This window comes from Pyrus communis, chromosome 3 (genome assembly GCF_963583255.1).
Source record: "Pyrus communis chromosome 3, drPyrComm1.1, whole genome shotgun sequence".
NCBI lineage: Eukaryota > Viridiplantae > Streptophyta > Magnoliopsida > Rosales > Rosaceae > Pyrus > Pyrus communis.
In genome coordinates, this window is record NC_084805.1 from 2,114,307 (window position 1) to 2,133,667 (window position 19,361).

The 19,361-nt window shown below is 38.7% G+C and overlaps 3 protein-coding genes across 3 annotated transcripts; all 3 read left to right on the top strand.

Annotated features, from left to right (window-relative positions):
• Positions 1–1,437: 1,437 nt before the first annotated feature.
• Positions 1,438–7,753, top strand: LOC137727384 (cellulose synthase A catalytic subunit 2 [UDP-forming]-like). The gene is made up of 14 exons (XM_068466251.1): positions 1,438–2,013; positions 2,505–2,700; positions 2,789–3,024; positions 3,129–3,231; positions 3,328–3,511; positions 3,891–4,157; positions 4,300–4,645; positions 4,895–5,032; positions 5,144–5,269; positions 5,363–5,575; positions 5,687–5,954; positions 6,086–6,282; positions 6,383–6,733; positions 6,812–7,753. The coding sequence occupies exons 1-14, from the start codon at positions 1,933–1,935 to the stop codon at positions 7,391–7,393; spliced, it is 3,288 nt and encodes a 1,095-aa protein (XP_068322352.1). The 5' UTR covers positions 1,438–1,932; the 3' UTR covers positions 7,394–7,753.
• Positions 7,754–11,947: 4,194 nt separating this feature from the next.
• Positions 11,948–13,010, top strand: LOC137729767 (large ribosomal subunit protein uL6m-like). Its single transcript, XM_068468788.1, has 2 exons — positions 11,948–12,061; positions 12,445–13,010. Exon 2 carries the CDS (start codon positions 12,459–12,461, stop codon positions 12,765–12,767), a length of 309 nt encoding a protein of 102 aa, XP_068324889.1. The 5' UTR covers positions 11,948–12,061; positions 12,445–12,458; the 3' UTR covers positions 12,768–13,010.
• Positions 13,011–15,593: 2,583 nt separating this feature from the next.
• On the top strand, positions 15,594–18,800 carry LOC137730234 (NAC domain-containing protein 82-like). Its single transcript, XM_068469300.1, has 5 exons — positions 15,594–15,756; positions 16,369–16,750; positions 16,876–17,153; positions 17,396–17,806; positions 18,253–18,800. Exons 2-5 carry the CDS (start codon positions 16,588–16,590, stop codon positions 18,565–18,567), a joined length of 1,167 nt encoding a protein of 388 aa, XP_068325401.1. The 5' UTR covers positions 15,594–15,756; positions 16,369–16,587; the 3' UTR covers positions 18,568–18,800.
• The last annotated feature ends 561 nt before the right edge of the window (positions 18,801–19,361 follow it).

The following is a 19,361-nucleotide window of genomic DNA, read 5'->3' on the forward strand; positions in this document are numbered from 1 at the left end:
TTTTGCAATGAATGATACTTGGAAAACGACCAAACAATTGATGCAAGCCAACATTGTCGCTTGAAACAACAGATATGTACATATACTGTTATACATATACATACACATACATACTACAAATTAATACATAAATGTTCATACTCGTACTCTCGACCCCCCATTGTGCTACATGGTTGACTTTCACTACGGAGTAGCTCGCCAATTCCGCATTCTATACCAGATGGACAAATTAATTCGTTACGCTCTTTGCAAACATTGATATAAACCAATTAGAGTTACGTTTAAATTGCTTAGTCTGTTAATTTGACGCGTTAAAACTAACTGTCAATTTGCTTTCCAACTATGAGCCTAATAGACTGGCTTTCTCGTTTAGTTAATATTAATTTGGTCAAGTCTTTATTTTGCTGAAAAATGTCCTCAAGTTCAATTCACATAAATACAAAATAAAATTTAATCTTATTTAGGTATGTTTTTTTTTCCTAAATGACCTTAACCAAGCATAAAAAAAAATTTAAACCAAACATTTTTTAATGTTATTGATAAATAAAAAAAAAATTCAAGGAAGGTAGACGGACAGCTATGAAATAGTTGGCCACCACTTTGTAAACCTTTCATAGACAGCAGGGCAGAATCTCATCAAATTTATCGCGATATTTTACCGGACTTTTCCGTATTTCGGGCACCCGCTGCACGAGTCGCACGTGATACCCAAGTACTAATGTGTCCTGTGCAACGGAAGAGGAGACTGACCTGCCGCTTCTTCCACCTCCTCCCTCTCTCACTTTCTCTCTCCTCCTCCGAAGAACAACTTCCGAACTCTCTCTCTCTTTCTCTCTCATTTGACAGCACACCGACTGTGACCGACAGAGAGTGAGCGAGTTAGAAGAGAGAGAAAGTATCGAACCGAATCGGACGATATCCACCGAAGCCACCGACAATTCGCACAAAAAGCCCAACTCTTTTCTTGTTTTTTTTTTTTTTTTTTTTTTGTTGGAAAACTCTTTTCTTGTTTTTCTGCGTGTTATTTTACAGAACTACCCCTTGTCCCACCCTCCTCCACATTCCACTGCGCCACCGACACTCCGGTGGGGCACCCCGGCCCTTGGCCCGACCACCATAACTGCTGCCCTGTCCTCCATAATCTGGGTCCCACCCTAAAACACATTTTTTAATTTATTTTTGGAGAATTAGTTTTTTTTCTGGTTAATTAATTAGGAATTTAGGAGTGTGTAGATCCAGTTAAATAATCATCAATGTACTCTCTCTCTCCCCCTCCCCTCTCATTTCTGTCCCAATCTCGTCCCTTCTGTGTTTTGAGTGTTGAATTTTCAACTCGCCCACTCGCTTTCAGATTCTCTCTCTTCTCTCCCTCTTTCTCTCTCTAGAGGTGAAAAAAAGTTTTAATCTTTTTACTTTCTCCTCTCTATAATTTGGCAGCAAACCGTGTCACAGATCGAAAGCCACCGAGTGTTCTTTTCAAGACAGCAAATTTCTTAGAGGACTCGGTCTCTCTCTCTCTACATTTCTCTCTCTCTCAAGAAAAGAATCATTCATTGCTCACAAACAAAACCCTTTTTTCTAATTTAATTTTCTTTATTTATTCTAATTTCTTTAATTTCATCCTTTTTTATATTCACTCATTCTTTATTTCTGCCTCCCTCTCTCTCTTTACCTCTCTGTCTGCAAAGCCGTGATTTTATTCATTGTGTAATGTGGGGTTTTTCTTTCTAGTAATGGGTGCCTGAGAAGAGAGAGAACATACATAGAGAGAGAGAGAGGAAGAAGGAGGCAAAGCTTTGTTTTTTGGGGGTTTTGAGTGATGAGAAAGGCAGAGGAAGTGGTGCTGTGAAGTGGATTTCTCTCTCTTCTCTATCTATTTGGGTAGAGATTGAAGGCTCTCAGATTGTGTAGGGTGACTGAGTGATATCAGCTATGGATACCAAAGGAAGACTTATTGCAGGTTCTCACAACAGGAATGAGTTTGTTCTCATCAATGCTGATGAGGTTTCAAGAGTAAGTCCTCTCTTTCTCCCCCTTCCCCTCTCAACCTTTCAATTTCTGCTACTGCAAAATGTTAACAGCCTTCCAAATCTGTACATTTTCTACATTTTGCAGATACCCATTTGCTCATGCTTTCTCTCCCTTTCTCTCTCTCTCTCTCTAGCATTTGTTAGATCCTGAAATTAATACATTGGATTTTTCCTTCTATTTCTTCTGATGGGTTTATGCCATTTTCCACCTCTTGCTAGTTATTTGTAGCAAAAAATTCTCTTTCAGTTCAGATTTACAAGCTGCAATTACAAAAGTTTTGAGGTTTTAGAGGATTAAATGGATTTTCATTCTATAGAGCTTGCAATTGTGTTTCCGCAACAGTTGATTTTGTAGGAAATCAGCTAGCAAATGGAGGATTTTTTTGCCCTCTTGGTTTTTGTTGTTTTGTTAATTGTTTAATCTTCCTGATCTGACAGAGATTGATAACGTTTTGGCACTTTACGAATTTGCAGGTAACATCTGTTAAAGAACTGAGTGGGCAGATTTGCCAGATCTGTGGAGATGAGATTGAGATTACAGTGGATGGGGAGCCATTTGTTGCTTGCAATGAATGTGCATTCCCCGTTTGCAGATCTTGCTATGAGTATGAAAGGCGCGAGGGCAATCAAGCTTGCCCGCAATGCAAAACCCGATACAAGCGCATCAAAGGTGAGTCTCTCTCTGTCTTCACAAATTTAATGCCGAGCATTCATGGTGATTCTCGAAAAAGAGTACTGAAGATTCATCTTTTTGATAGGGAGTCAAAGAGTTGAAGGCGACGAAGAAGAGGATGACATTGATGATTTGGAGAATGAGTTTGATATTGCTAGCAATGAGAGGAGGGATCCTCACAGCATTGCAGAGGCAGTGCTGGCTGCTCGCCTTAACATTGGAAGGGGTTCGCATGTCAACGGTTCCGGGATTAGCACACCAGCAGAGTTTGACTCTGCCTCCATTGCCTCCGAGATCCCTCTGCTGACCTATGGCCAAGAGGTGAATTGGTTTAACTGCTTGATGTTCTCTTTGTCAGCGATTGCAATAATTGATCGTGTCTGATAAGTTGAAATTCTTTTGTTTCTTTTTTCTATCCGGTGAAGGATGTTGGAATTGCCTCTGATAAGCATGCTCTTATTGTTCCCCCATTTATGAGTCGCGGAAAACGGGTTCATCCAATGCCATCTTCTGATTCCTTTATGTCCTGTAAGTTCATTTAAGTCGGAACAGTTTTGTGGCTGTTGAGTCCGCTTTATTCGTTCTGAAGAGTGTGATTGACTGATTGTTGCCTTGATGATGCAGTTCCACCGAGGCCAATGGATCCTAAGAAAGACTTAGCTGTGTATGGTTATGGAACTGTTGCTTGGAAGGAGAGAATGGAGGACTGGAAGAAGAAGCAAAATGAGAAACTTCAAGTGGTGAAGCACCAAGGAGGAAATAATGGTGGAGACAATAACGGAGAACCAGATGATCCCGATTTACCAAAGTAGGTGTTACTTTAGAATATGTTGATATTCCTGTGACTTTCCTTATCTTATTGTGTGAAATTGTGTTCTTTAGGTGTTAGAGATTGGTTACGTTTTTTATTAGTTTATTTTTTGTGTATTTTTCTTCTTTACATCAATTATGGAGAGAAGAATATGTTGCTACTTGATATGAATCAAAACGGATACTGGTTAGGTGTTGGAAATAAGTTTTCGATGTAAACAACTTACTGCCATGCATGTTAGTGGAGAATCCAAATGGTGCAATATTTTTTGTCTTTTTTGACATAAGGTTAAAACTTAGCTCCGTCACTACTTAAAAAGTGTTATAATTGTGTTTCAACCAAAGAGAGCTGATGATTTTACTTTCCTTTTTTACAGGATGGATGAAGGCAGGCAGCCGCTTTCGAGGAAGTTGCCTATTTCTTCTAGCAAGATAAATCCTTATAGGATGGTAATCTTACTCCGTCTTACAGTTCTTGGCCTCTTTTTTCACTATAGAATTCTCCACCCGGTCAACAATGCCTATGGACTCTGGTTAACTTCTATAATATGTGAGATTTGGTTTGCCATGTCATGGATATTGGATCAGTTTCCTAAGTGGTATCCAATTGAGAGAGAAACGTACCTTGATCGATTATCATTGAGGTAGCCTCCTCTCTCTCTCTCTCCCTCCCTCCCTCACCTCCCTCCCCTCCCTCTCTCTCTCTCTCTCTCTCTCTCTCTTGTTTCTCATTGGATGCAGCTTTTTGAAATCTGCTCTAATCTAGTGTGAAAAAAATTTATTCAGGTATGAGAAGGAAGGGAAGCCATCTGAGTTGGCTGATCTAGATGTGTTTGTTAGTACTGTTGATCCTATGAAGGAACCTCCACTTATCACAGCAAACACGGTCCTGTCCATCCTTGCCGTAGATTATCCAGTTGACAAAGTTGCATGTTACGTATCAGATGATGGTGCTGCAATGCTTACTTTTGAAGCCCTCTCAGAGACATCTGAGTTCGCACGAAAGTGGGTTCCATTCTGCAAGAAGTTCAGCATTGAACCCCGTGCCCCAGAGTGGTATTTTGCTCAAAAAGTTGACTATCTGAGAGACAAAGTCGATCCGACATTTGTCAGGGAACGTCGAGCCATTAAGGTTAACAACCTTCTTCATCTGTTTGATAAGTTTCTTGCCTGGCATGTAGTTTCTTGGATAAGTAATCCAAAATGAAAAAGGATAGGTGTCACTAACTGTTGGTACGAAAGACAATCATTTTTCTAAGCTTTCGGTACCCAAAAAAGAAAAAGAATTTTCATAATATTTCTTTGCATCATTATAATGAGACTTCTGGTAAGTGCTGGCTGATGACGTCTCTGATCGGGTGTTGTCATTTTTTTGGTACAGAGGGAGTATGAAGAGTTCAAAGTTCGGATAAATTTGTTGGTTGCAACAGCACAGAAGGTTCCTGAGGAGGGTTGGACAATGCAGGACGGGACTCCATGGCCTGGAAATAATGTCAGGGATCATCCAGGGATGATTCAGGTGAGGGGCAGTTCATTAATACGTTTATGTTGAAGAGCAAATCCAAATGTTTTGCAGGCCCTTTTACACATTATGATTGAGTATTCCTAAGATTAATCATTTTTTTTGCAGGTTTTCCTTGGTCAAAATGGTGTTCGTGATGTAGAAGGAAATGAATTACCACGTCTTGTTTATGTGTCTCGTGAGAAGAGACCGGGTTTTGATCACCACAAGAAAGCTGGAGCTATGAATTCCTTGGTAGCTCTCTCCCTCTCTCTGGGAACTCTTTCTCTCTGAACTTTCTTATGTTTTCATTTGTCTAATTGTTATTTACTTTTTGGCAAAATCTAGGTGCGGGTATCAGCAATCATCTCAAATGCTCCTTATATACTGAATGTTGATTGTGATCACTACATAAACAACAGCAAAGCTCTTCGTGAAGCAATGTGCTTCATGATGGACCCCCAATCAGGAAAGAAGATCTGTTATGTACAATTTCCTCAAAGATTTGATGGGATTGATCTTCACGATAGATACTCAAATCGCAACGTTGTATTCTTTGATGTAAGGGCCTTTTTCTTTGTTTATTTTATTCTAAAAGTAGGTGTGAGAGTCAGTTTCAAAAACATGATTCTTTCCGGTGGAAGCTAATTTCTTTTCATAATTTGAATGCAGATCAATATGAAAGGTTTAGATGGGATCCAAGGGCCCATTTATGTCGGAACCGGGTGTGTCTTCCGAAGGCAGGCACTCTACGGATATGATGCTCCTACCAAGAAAAAACCACCAGGGAAGACTTGCAATTGTTGGCCAAAATGGTGCTGCATGTGTTGTGGATCTAGAAAGAAGAACAAGAAATCCAAGTCAAATGATAAAAAGAAGAAGACCAAGGATACCTCAAAGCAGATACATGCACTAGAAAATATTCAAGAGGGAATTGAAGGTAAGAAGTTGTTTGCATGACTACCATTGTTTGTTTTCTTGTTACAGATTAATCTTTAATTTCCTTTGCTCAATATACTTGCGAATGTGGATTAACTCAGATATTTACATTGCTACTATAACTATTTGCAGGAATAGATAATGAGAAGTCATCCCTGATTCCCCAAATAAAATTTGAGAAAAAGTTTGGACAGTCGCCAGTTTTCATTGCTTCAACACTTATGGAAGACGGTGGAGTTCCAAAGGGAACAAGTTCTGCATCACTCTTGAAGGAAGCCATCCATGTCATTAGCTGTGGCTATGAAGATAAATCAGAATGGGGGAAAGAGGTATGCTGTAACATCTCAGAAACTAGACTAATGGACTCTCAGGTGCTTAAGATTTGATGTTTGGCATTTTTCCGTTTTCTAAATCTTAATTATTTTCCAGGTTGGGTGGATCTATGGTTCTGTTACAGAGGATATCCTAACGGGCTTCAAGATGCATTGCCATGGCTGGCGATCTGTGTATTGCATGCCCAAGAGGCCTGCATTCAAGGGTTCTGCTCCTATTAATCTTTCAGATCGGCTTCACCAGGTGCTTCGGTGGGCTTTGGGATCTGTTGAAATTTTGTTGAGCAGGCATTGCCCTATTTGGTATGGATACGGATGTGGTTTGAAATGGTTGGAGCGCTTTTCTTATATAAACTCGGTTGTTTATCCTTTGACATCCATCCCCTTGCTTGCCTACTGTTCCTTGCCAGCTGTCTGTCTCCTTACTGGGAAATTTATTGTCCCTGAGGTAATTTCCTCTTTCTATATGTACATATGCATCAAAACTTTTAGATTTCAGCTAATATTGGCTTTCTCTGATTAACAGATTAGCAACTATGCCAGTATCCTTTTTATGGCTCTCTTCTTGTCCATTGCTGCAACGAGCGTACTCGAGATGCAGTGGGGACATGTTGGCATCCACGACTGGTGGAGGAATGAACAGTTCTGGGTGATTGGTGGTGCATCATCACACTTCTTCGCACTCATCCAGGGTCTGCTCAAGGTTTTGGGTGGTGTTAACACAAACTTCACTGTCACATCCAAAGCAGCAGATGACGGAGAGTTTTCCGACCTATACCTCTTCAAGTGGACATCACTTTTGATCCCGCCCATGAGCTTATTGATCATAAACATAATTGGAGTCGTAGTTGGAGTTTCGGATGCCATCAACAATGGTTATGAAACATGGGGTCCTCTCTTTGGTAGGCTGTTCTTTGCCATTTGGGTCATCGTCCATCTTTACCCGTTCCTAAAAGGTTTGGTGGGAAGACAAGAGAGACTTCCCACCATCATTGTGGTGTGGTCAATTCTTCTGGCATCCATATTCTCCCTGCTATGGGTCCGAATCAACCCATTTGTGAGCAAAGGTGGCATTGTACTAGAAGTTTGCGGGCTGGATTGTAACTGAGGTACGCACGCTATACAGTGTGAGTTGTGTAGAAAAGCTGTTTGGACAGAAAGCAAGAAAAGATCCAAGTTCCAAGCGCGCGGCCGAAGGAAGGTAAAGTTGTTTCAAACAGTTTCTGTTCTCAAGGATAAATCTTCACGGTTAGAGCAATCGTGGGCGGTTGGTTGCGTGTAGATACAAAGGGACTGGATCAGACACATGAATTTGTTTTGCAAAGTGTTCGTTAATTCTTTGATACATGGATTTTGGAAGGGGGATTGTATTGAGTTCTGTCTGTAATCCCATGAGAAGATAAAAGAGTTTTTCAGTGTTGATTTATAAATTTCTATTCCCTTTTTGAATAAGGGGTTAATATATAAACGTCGTCGTCTTGTGCAGTAATTATTGAGAACCCCTGCTGCTGTCTTAGGTCATGTATTTTTTTTTTTTTTTTTTTGAGATGTCCAGAATGTGTTTTGCCAAAACAAGGCAATTGTTCTTGTATGTGTGCTTATTTAGAACAACTCTCAAACTCTCAATAAATGTTCGGTTTCATTTCCTTCTGTCGGACTTCACTTGTGCTTTCCATCTTTGATTGCAAGTGTGATTCTGAATTCGCACTTCAAGTTTGTGTGTAATGGTATGGTGATGTCATTGTGGCGGAATGCGCAAACTCACGTCTTTTGTGAGTATCGCCGCCACCATTGCCACCATTAACATCAAACTCACGTCTTTTGTGAGTATTGCCGCCACCATTGCCACCGTTAACATCATGTCAGATCAATGCCACTTCCGTTGCCACCACTACCATTGTCGCTTTTATCACATCAGGTCCATATCTACAACCACTACATATCTAGAGATGGGAGTAGAATTCTCTCCTTCAAATTCTAACCCCTCCCCTCCTCACTTTCCTCCGTCTCTCTCTACGAAGAAGTCAACATAAGATGTTGACATGACGTCATTGTGAGCCTTCAAATAAAAGAGGACTGGAGGAGATAGAAAATGGGAGGAGGGAATTTGGATCTGTTTTAACAGATTAGCCTAGGGAGGTTGCAAGTGGTATTGGATTTTTTTTTTTCAATTTTTGTCATTAAATTTCCAAATCTGAGTCCCGAATAATTTGGTTAGAAATTGGAATGCATTTAAAGATTTTGAAATTTCCATTTTTTCCCCAAAATGTTACAAACTCACACTATAAGAATCACAAAAAATTAAAACTTGTGTATTTTTATCATGTTTATTGTTAGTTTTGATAGTTTATTCTTGGGTTCTACATTTAACCACATAAATCTTTGAAATGAAAATCGGAAACCTTATTTCCGATGCAATCGATCGGAAAATCACCCATGGATTACCTGAAAAACAAGTTTAACCATTCCAATCTACCTTCTAAAGTTCCTTCATTTTGAAGATCCAAACAGCTCAAAAAACATTTCGAAACACAATGTTAAAAGATCAACGTGTGGCCGAGATAGAATTTAAAATCTCTATGCATAGAATGAACTGCATGATACTGCATTTTGCAGACATTTTATTTTAGCATCAGATACTCATATTTGAAAGAAGCAATCCATTATAGTAGCATACAAAAAATTGTTGTTCCATCAAAAGTCTCTAGAGGTGCTGATGACGCATGGCAAGGGGTGTGGTGATGGTTGTGCTTGTAGACGACGTTGTGTTTAGAGGTGGAAGTGGAAGGTGGTGGTGATGAGCATGGCAAGATTGTGGCAACGGCCATGGAAAGATGGTGGTAGTGGCATCACAATGTAAGGTTAGCAAGGGTGGTGACAGTGGTGAAGACAATGACAAGATGGTGGTAGTATATGGTGGACATAATGGTAGGGGTGCTGAAGAATTTTTAGCTGACTAACGTAAAAAAGTCTCACACGAGTACATAACGTACCACAACTTAAATCAAATTGTCTCACTTCTATTTCACCGAGATTTTTTATGATAAAACTTTACGTATGTCAAATTCCACAAGTAATGAATTAAGTTTGGGACCTTGTCAGTGTGATTAGTGACGGACCACTAATCCATCTCTGATATTTCTCAAATCTTAATACATCTTCCATTCTTCCTCCTCTGTGACCTCGAATCATCCATCCCCTTTTTGCCTCGAACCCCCAAAAGACCCACTGAATGCTTTGCGTATTCACCGGCATCAGCGTGGATCTCATTCTCTACGCATATAATTTTGTCTCCTAAATTTTGGAGTCAGCCATCAAGATTGGCAAGGCTATCTTATGCTAGCTATAATACGGGAAGGGGAATAATTTAAATCTGGGACACAATGAGTTGAATATGAAGATGTAATATATCCACCGCTTGTAATCTGAGTTTACGTTTAGTTTGTTAAAACTCAACCCAGTCTAAATATATATGTTTTGATAATTTAACTCTAGAACAGATGTATGATCACCAGAGATGTATGAATTTCTGGGTTTCTGAATAAGTTAGAAAGAAAAAAATTGATTGATTACGAACAAGAAATCTATTCACCCTTTCAATTAACCCTAAACCCCAAACGTCGAAGAAAAATAATATGAAAAAAAAAGAATCAAATAAGTAATCTAAAAGGAATTGATTAATAAGTGTGAGTTGACAAAGTGGAATTTCTCTTCATCTGTACATCACCACCAACCAATCTCCCCTTTCTTATTCCATGCACAAACTCAACATGCAATGCCTCTAAATACCTATAATCAAGAACTGAAAATCTGCCAAAAAAAGGTGATCTAATAATGTCAGATGCAAGCACCATCTTCATCTGCATGCTAAACCTCACACGTCCTGATCTCCACCTTTCTCTAATCGCCTCGTCATTTAGCGCAGGATTCGAAGAAGGACCATCCGGACATAATGAATTCTTAAATATCAGGTTCACTGTCCGCTGTTTATGGCTCTGAATTCGTATTGGCACTTTGGGTTGCGATGCGCATGAAATTGCTTTGTCTTTGTAATAGAGGACGCTCTCGAGGCTGTTGATGAGGATTTTGATGTTATCCGCGTGGTAGTTCTTTATCGTTATGGTTGCTTCCCATTCGCTGGCGTTCAATGGCTGTCTGGATTTGAGACGGAAGTTTGATGTCGTCAAAGAATGCAAAAGCACTGTAAGGGATCTGGGTTTCGGAGAATAGGTTTCCGACATGTACACAAGACCGGCAAACAAGTAGAGAAGAAACCCTAGAACAGCAAGCAACGAAAGAACAACTTTTGTTACGGTTACTTGGGGTACTTGATGATGAGTATAATTGGTTTCTGGAGCAACCATTTCTGCATGCGGGTAGCAACGAAAGAACTCTGTCTGATCAGAGTTCGACTCTCGCTCTCCCCTCGGCCCTGGAAGGAGAAAGAATTGATATAGGACGTCGAATACCTGTTTGCGGTATGAAAAACTTTTGTACCAGAAAACTAACCTATGTGAGACTCAACCATTTGGTTCAGCAACTGAAGTTGTTTGAAGTCAAACTAAAAGTTAATTAATTAAACAAAATTATGTACAAAATTAAACCAATTGGCGGTAACTTTTTTTGCATTGCTGTAATTATTATGGTTAATTTTTCTGGTTATATGACTATTTCATATTCACAAGGCATAAACCGATGTTGATATGCAAGCAACACTTTATTTGTGATCAGTTGAGGACCGTGACAATGCAACCAACACTAGTTAATGAAGAACATATGAAACAAAACACCAAATTCCCTTCAAATAGTAACGCATTAATTTACGTTTGCAATTCAACCAACCCAACAGTTACTTTAAGATTAAACGTACGTTTAAAAGTGGCGGGTTGTCGTGATCAAAAGGGTAATTCATAATTTTCACATTGTCCGGTTCATATTTGATAACATAAAGGGTAAAAAAATCATATGACACAAATAACGCTATAAATCTAGTACTGCATAGCCCTTGTGAGTTCGATATCTTATTATGATTGACTGGTTATGTAATTCAGCCTAAATACTCCGTCCCAAATCCCCAACCAATTGTGTGACAAGCAATGTGTATAACCAAACATTCAAAAGAGATAAAATTATTAATTGAGAAAAATGTTCATATCCAATTTATATATTCAATATCTTAAATAAAAATAACATACATTAACATAATTTCCTAATGAGTCACTAACGAGTCCATTTGTTATCAACATGACCCTTTAAGGCTCGACCTATATACTGATATTTTCACGTGTTTGTATCATGTTATCGAGTAGTGCACAATTTTGCCAAGTCTAATTCTAATAGTTGCACCTAAATATCACAGATTCTCAACGTGACAATAACTATACATGGTATAGTAATGTAAATGTTATGATTTCATACCAATTACCACAAATGTACGGGAGCTCATTAGAAAAAGAGAGTAAAAGGTCAAAAAAAAGGTGCGGGAATCAGTCGGTTACCGCATTGGATCAGCGCTTCATCAATTTGATCAATAGCCCAATGCAGTATGCTGAAATTATTGGGCTTTAGGTCCGATCCAGAGAACAAACATTGGGCTTTGAATCAACAATGCAGTCCAATATATTTCACATCCCCAACCAACTTTCGATTTTACACTCGTCTCCTTGGGTCTCTCAAAGCTGTCTCCTCCTCCTCCTCTGAACCCATTAAAACTTCAGCCTTCCGCCGACGCCGACGACGACGACTGCCGCACTCTAAGGGGTTCAGCAGCTAATAGGTATGCCTAAGACCTCTTAGTGGTTGCAATAATCTCCAGTTGCTTACTCTCTCTCTCTCTCTCTCTCTCTCTCTCTCTCTCTACATATATATTTAGTATATATAAACAGATTTATACATACATAACATGCATGCTGGATTTTTAGTGCTCGGTGAGATTGAAGAAAATTTGGGTCAATCAAAATTTTGAATTTTTATAATTTTCTGGGTTTTTTATTTTGTTTTCCAATTTATTGTATCGGAACGTGGATGTTGCTAGGATGTGGTTTGAAATGTGAATTTAATAACTGAAGATTGTGGACTGGAAAAAAAGGAAACAGGATTAAAATTAGCTTAATTTGATAACAGTAAGACGAAATGATTACTGGGTTTGGGTGTTTTCAGGAGCATCTATTCAAATGGAAGCCAAATTTTTTCGATTTCTTAAGATTGTGGGTGTGGGTTACAAGGCCCGAGCGGAAGCCGAAGGACGCATGTTGTATCTGAAATTGGGTTACAGTCATGAGGTTGAATTGACCGTTCCTCCTGCTGTTCGGGTTTTCTGCTTCAAGAACAATGTAGTTTGCTGCACCGGAATTGATAAAGATAGGGTGCACCAGTTTGCTGCCGCCGTTCGTAGTTGTAAGCCACCCGAGGTCTACAAGGGAAAGGGTATAATGTATGTCGACGAAGTTATTAAGAAGAAGCAAGGAAAGAAGTCTAAGTGATTGGATATCTCAAACCTTATGCTGGAAATTGGTAATCTTTTCCATTTGCTTTCTGGTTGTAATCAAAAGATTCTAGTGGCTTGGGATTCTCTTTCAAACTATCCTCATTTAGGTTTCTTTGTCTGTACTTTTGCGGCTTTCCTGATTTTGCACTTTGGATGTCCGGTTTCATCTACTGCTAAACCACAGCGGAGATGAATTAAACTTCACGGCACACTAAATTTAGATGTTTCTGATGATTTATTCTTGGACAGGACTAGCCTATGAGATCATAGAATCATGCCTTCAAAATCGCATGTCAATGTTTTAGTTGTCACTGAACTGATAAGAAATGAGGTAGGTGAAGGTCTAATTGTATACTGTGATAAAGGAATAATTGTTGCACGGTGTTAATGCACACATTCTGAACGTGTTGAATACTTTGAAGTTACAATTTCCCTTATAAATTTGTTTCATCACTCGTGGAACAGTGACTTTTTGACTCGTTATGAGTTTGCCATGTAAAAGGACACGACACGCGTCCTCATTTTGATCGGAACTTTGCTTGAAACTCCAGAGGTTCCATTTAGTTAGCATCAATACTTCGATAATTGTCCAGTACACTTTTGGGATTACTTGGAACTGAACTCTAGGTAGAGATAGATTCGATCATATTGAAATATTTGGCAGTGGCCATTTCTGGTTTTGCTATGTTTCCTTGCAATTTTATATTCTCATTTGTTAGGCATTGGGTGATTTGCTTCCGAGATTGAAAGTGATGACTTGTTTGGTTCTGGAAATGATTGGAGTGGCTGATTAAATTTTGCAGTGTATATGGATGATGCTGTGTATGTTTCTACTCGTTCGAGCTGGGATTTGCATTTGAGGATTTATATTGTGCTTATCTTTGCAGCTGTTTTCAGTTATCTAAAAGAAGTGTTATGATTCTTGCTTTAATGTTTGTTTGATGGTCTCACATATATTGCATGTTCCATTTTCTTATCAAACGTAGTAGTAGAATGTTTTTACATTGAACTGGCTACGGATGCTAGGCTCGGGTCGATACCTGCTCCTATTTCAAAAGCTAATGCAGTCCAAATTTTAATTGTTTGATGCTTTGTGATAATTTTTGAACATGGTGTTTCTAGGATTGAGGGAAAATATTTTTATAGAATCATGTTGAGGCCCAATGGGATAAGGTTTGGTTGTTGTCGTTGTTGTTGTATGCCGAGGCCTATGTAAGATGGAGGGGAATACCTAAAGAAGGCTAAGCAAAAAAGTAAGAATACAAACCCTTATCTCTCTTAACCCTAGATTATTCTCTACCTCTTATATATTGTCAAAGACATCAGAGCAGTTAGGCCGGTGCCACACATGTACCCTTTGATTCTTGTTTTCTTCTTGTATTTAGGTGAAAGAACCTCCAAACCTTAGATACCTGAGAAACCCTAAAACCTCCTGGTTTTCTTACTCAAAACTAGGGGTGCAACTTGGGTTTGGCCAATTTAAATCTATCCATACCCAATTCGATTTCAAACCCAATCAGGTGGTTTAAAATGAAGTAAAAACCTGCACAAACTCAACACGACTTCAACCAGATTATTTATTGGGTTGGGTCCGGTTAATGGTTTTCCACCCATGTGGACCCAAACCTAACTCCATTTCTTGCCTGAATTGCTTATGCACATGTTACCTATTCATATCTACTATATAAGCTAGTTACAAACTTTCGAAGGGCTATACTTGAAGTTTGTTGTTGGTTTTCATTTGAATAGTAAATGATGGTGTTGCTTTTACGTGTCTTTTGGTTAAAACTTTTGTATTCTTGTAATTTAGTTTCAAAATTGCATGGTTGAACATTTAGAAATTTGTCTCACGCTATTTGGTTTCTCTTTTGTATGGTTGATGATGTGTAAAATTGAATTTTAAATGGTTTTTTTTTTGTTCAAAAATTTGAGATTAATTTATCTTATAAATTAATGTGTTACAAAATTGAACTTGATAAAGTTGCACAAAATCGAACCTAACTCGAGTAAGGCCGAACTCAATTTAAATTCGAACCTAAATAAACCTGCATGAACCTTAACTCAAACTCGAATTAGGAATTTTGTTAGGAATGGGTTGACTATCTAACTCGTTCAACCAATTGCATTCCTACTCTAAACCCTGTCACCCACCATATACCACTACTTGTTAACCTTAACAGTTTTTTGCATTAACAGGTCGAAAAGTTTATTTTCGTCCTTTAGTACTTAAATCCCACTAATGTGAAATGAGGAATTTCGATGAGGGTGCAAACAACATATCTAAGGACTTTGAGAAGTGGGGAGGGCGGGAGGGAAAGGAAAACGGGAAGGGAGAGAACCCCATCCTTGGAAAGCTGCCAACTTTGTGTTTGTCCCTACTGTCAAGTCTGTTAATTTTTTTTATCAAATTGCCAACTATTTTCTCCCTTTCTCGTAGCGCGAATAATTAAAAAAAAAAGTGATGTATTAAGATGTGGTGTGAAGAAATTGGCACGCTCTAAAAGGATTAAGAAACAAATTCAAAGTTGAATAGTTACTTGATATTACAGTTTAGTATTATTTTTCTTCACTTGTTAGGGGGAGATCATTAGTTCGAACCTCATAAACCCACCTGATAGCGTAAATGTATGATTGTATCAAAAAAAAAAAAAAATTGAGAGTTGAGTAAGAAAATCGAAAGAGGGAGGTCCGGGCTGCATTTGGGCAGAGGATTTTAAAGCCAACTACATCTGGGTCAGGCCAGAATGTCTATAAAAACTCTGTTTCAGTTACGCCAAAAAAATAAAATAATAAAAAGAAACATTTTTGTCAAAGGATTCAAACCCCTAAACCCCTTAAACCCCGATCATGGAGAACGAGTACACCTGAACTCGCCCGAAGCAGATCTCTCTTCCAGTTTGCGTTTCCACTCCCGCCCTCCCATTCCCGCCGTCGACGCCGCTTTCCCCATTCCTTCCGCCGTCGCCAATTCCCTCCATCGTAAGGTACATTTTTCTCTCTTCGTTCACTGTTTATGTCGACCTCAGCATTTTCCTTTTCTTTTTAGGTTTTGATCATTTTGTTTTCGTTCTCTCGCCAAGCCCTAATGATTTCACCGTTAGGTTTTTCTCATCACGCTCTCTTTCTCTCTAAGCTATGAAATGTCTTTCCTTTTTCTTAAATTAGGGTTTTTCTATCTGCAGTCTCCCTTACAGAGTATTTGGTAAACTCCGGATGTGAATGTGGAAAGATGATGAAAGTGGATTAAAGTACGTTGATTTGGCGGGCTAGGGTTCTGTTGGGTTTTAATTACCCTTGTCCGGCTTTCGTGATCGTTTTTACTATTTGGGTTTAATTGTTTAAGATGATTCTGATGGTTTTATGATCTGGTTTTGATTTTTCCTTCTTTTTTTATTATTTAATTTTTTGTCGACAATTGTCGTGTCTAGTTTGTGCGTAGGGTTCATTATCTTAAATGTGAAATGTGTTGCTTTCATCGGTTCAATTTTAATAAGTGCATAGCCCGAATTGTGTTTTCCAGATATCAAGTTCTGTTATTTTCTCTAGTTTTCTGCTGCTTTTTCCGAGTTTGTGTGTCTAATAGTGTTGGATAACAGGGGTGCATCCAATGTCTTTTGATCTCAACGACAAACATCCATCAATTATTCGATTGTTTTGTTTTATGCACCGAGGTAGGCTCTTGTGTTTGCGGAAGATCTTGTTCCATCATTGGACTTGAGGGCGGGGCGCTGTGTTCTTCGCATTTTGCGACGAACTTCCACATTGGGAATTAAGGCTATTGTCAGATAGTTGAGAGTGTACATTTGTATTTTCTGATGGGGAAAGGGAAATCATCGTTGTCTCCTGGTTTTCGGTTTTCTCCAACTGATGTAGAGCTTGTACAATATTATTTGAAGAGGAAAGTAATGGGGAAAAGACTCCCTTATAACTTTGTTGCAGAGGTCGACATTCATAAGTATGCTCCTTGGGATCTTCCAGGTAATATGTCATTCTAACTTATCTTCTTTCTTGCCTTTACTGTCATATACCTTGTCATTCTAATTAACCTTGGGTTTCCTACTTTGTGTTATGTAGTTTCTGACTGTTGTGCTTTAATTTTTCAGAAAAATCTAGCTGGCAAAGTGGAGATTTAAAATGGTACTTCTTTTGTCCGACAGAAAGGAAGTATCCAACTGGGGCTAGAGCGAAACGTACAACTGAATATGGGTACTGGAAGGCCACGGGAAATGACAGATCTGTTCTTTACAATGGTGAAGTTGCAGGAAAGATAAAAACATTGATTTTTCATACAGGTCAAGCTCCAAAAGGAGAGCGAACAGACTGGGTTATGCATGAGTATAGGCTTGAATCTAAGGACCTAGCTAATCGTGGCGTGCCTCAGGTAAATGATACTTTTCCTCTCATTATTTTGTATTCTTCCTTGTTTTCTGTTAAATTAGTTTGGCACTCTGCAATGATTTTGTAATATACTTTCCTTTTGTAAAGATTTGTTATTCTTGAATGTTTCAACTGATTAGAATTTTTTCATGCTTCTGAATTGGACTGTTGGTTTGTACAGTTTGTTATACTTCTTTGGATGGCTAGTCGGTGTTGATTACTTTTTCTAATATTTTCATGTTACAGGAATCGTATGTGCTCTGTACAATTTTTCAAAAAGAAGGGCCAGGGCCAAAAAATGGTGCACAATATGGTGCGCCCCTTATGGAGGAAGACTGGAGTGATGATGAGGCTGAAAATTGTTCAGAAGCAGTCCCACATGCAAATATGCCTGAACCAAACCTTGTGCCGCCGAGTAACTACAATAGTTCCACCACTACTAGCACGTATTCCCATGGAAGTATGCACATACGTCCTTCATCTGAATCGTGCATATCAGATGTTGTACAACTTTCTTGCCATGTTCCCCAACTGGTTTCCAGTAATCATGCTACAGTTGAGGAGCCTCATACTTCCAATGATGATGATATCCTGTCAATATTGGCTTGCTTCTCGGAAGAAAGCCCTTCCTTAATCAAAGAAAACGAAAAAAATGAGGTGCGTAATGCACCCTTCTCTCCTCTCTAAACAGTTTATAACATTCGTGATTCAGTAGTTAGTGGAACCGCCAATCATGATATGAATTTACATTTTTTGAGTGGTGGAATAGTCGCTACTATAGCTTTCCAATGAATATGCAGTTTTCATTTTTGCCTTTGTCACCGATGTCAATGAGCTTGTCGAAAGATACAAATTAGACTTTTTATGTGGAAGCTGGGAACATGAAGTCAGTGTTAATAACTGTAGTACAGATGTTATTTTTGTTGAAGCTAGAGTTTAAAATTGGGTGGCGGGACCATCTTGAATATCTTATAAGCATGCATCTGTATCTGTTTATAGAACGAATTTAAATTCCGTAAGTACGTTAGTACAAATAAATTATCTTGCAAGTGTTCTTTCAACTTCTGAAGTACGTGAATGTAAAACTTCTTCATGATTTGCAGGAGCTTGGTAATGTTGTTCGTATTGGAAATGCTAGCGCTACACCTCACGTCGTTAGTGATGATATTTACGTCACTTTAGGAGATTTGGGCAAGGTGGCTAGAGTAGGTGAAGATGGATGTAGTTTCTCCAGTTTGCCTAATTCTGTCTGTGATACGGGTCAAATGCCGCTAGGTGACGATGGGCAATATTTGGAGCTGGATGATCTTGGCGAACAATTTAATTACCATGATTCTACGCACACTCGGCCTCCTCCTATCTTCGGTGAGCCTCAAACTTTGCTGGAAGAGATGCCTTTTCAGGATGAGACCAGTTGAATGTGTTTGATAACGTGAACTTCTGAAATTGTTACTGCCCTCTAGTCTTTCAGATCAAAACTTGTTAACCGGTTTCGCCAACTTGCAGAAGTTCACCTTATCAAACACAACCTTCGAGTTAATTCTGCATATTCTTTTTCATTGTTAAAACACAACAGTTGTAAATCCTAATTCGGTAGTTTTGTGTTGGATTTGGGTTGTGTCATCATATTATATTAAAAAATTTACATGATACAGGATAACTAATTCACTTATGTTATAACATATGCATCTATTTTTTGTTATTTATATCAAGAGAGATTCACAACATATCGACGTTATTGTTTTCTTGTGGATCAATAACATTATGTGCTAGTGTGACTGACATTTAAAAAGAGACGGTGCCACGAGATTAATGAAATTACCTCATTAGCTTCCCCCGGAGTCTCTCTAGTCAATCCAAGAGTCACAAAACCAGTTAGGAGCAACATCCAAAAAAAGGGGCTGCTTTTTTTTTTTTTTTTTTTTCAACAAACAATATTATATTTTTAGATATACACAAAATCTTACTGTCTCATTTACACGATTATGGTGTCTCACTTTATCCAATATTGTCAACTAGGTTGAAGGAGCTATCAGTTTTGTTTGGGTGGCAAGGACTTTTTCGTCTTTTAAACTAGTTCTCACATTTGGACATCTGAATCCACAAAAATCACTCTAGCATGGGAAACAAAAAAAACCTATAACCTTCGCCAAAATTACCGGAAATTTCTTTCTTGACTCTAAATAGCTCAATTTCCCTAAGTTGTCATTAT

Coding starts and splice junctions, on each gene's coding strand:
- LOC137727384 (XM_068466251.1), top strand. CDS start 1,933: ATGGATACCAAAGGAAGACTTATTGCAGGTTCTCACAACAGGAATGAG. Junction 2,701..2,788: donor CCGATACAAGCGCATCAAAG/GTGAGTCTCTCT, acceptor TCTTTTTGATAG/GGAGTCAAAGAGTTGAAGGC. Junction 5,033..5,143: donor ATCATCCAGGGATGATTCAG/GTGAGGGGCAGT, acceptor TTTTTTTTGCAG/GTTTTCCTTGGTCAAAATGG.
- LOC137729767 (XM_068468788.1), top strand. CDS start 12,459: ATGGAAGCCAAATTTTTTCGATTTCTTAAGATTGTGGGTGTGGGTTAC.
- LOC137730234 (XM_068469300.1), top strand. CDS start 16,588: ATGGGGAAAGGGAAATCATCGTTGTCTCCTGGTTTTCGGTTTTCTCCA. Junction 16,751..16,875: donor TGCTCCTTGGGATCTTCCAG/GTAATATGTCAT, acceptor TTAATTTTTCAG/AAAAATCTAGCTGGCAAAGT. Junction 17,807..18,252: donor AAGAAAACGAAAAAAATGAG/GTGCGTAATGCA, acceptor CATGATTTGCAG/GAGCTTGGTAATGTTGTTCG.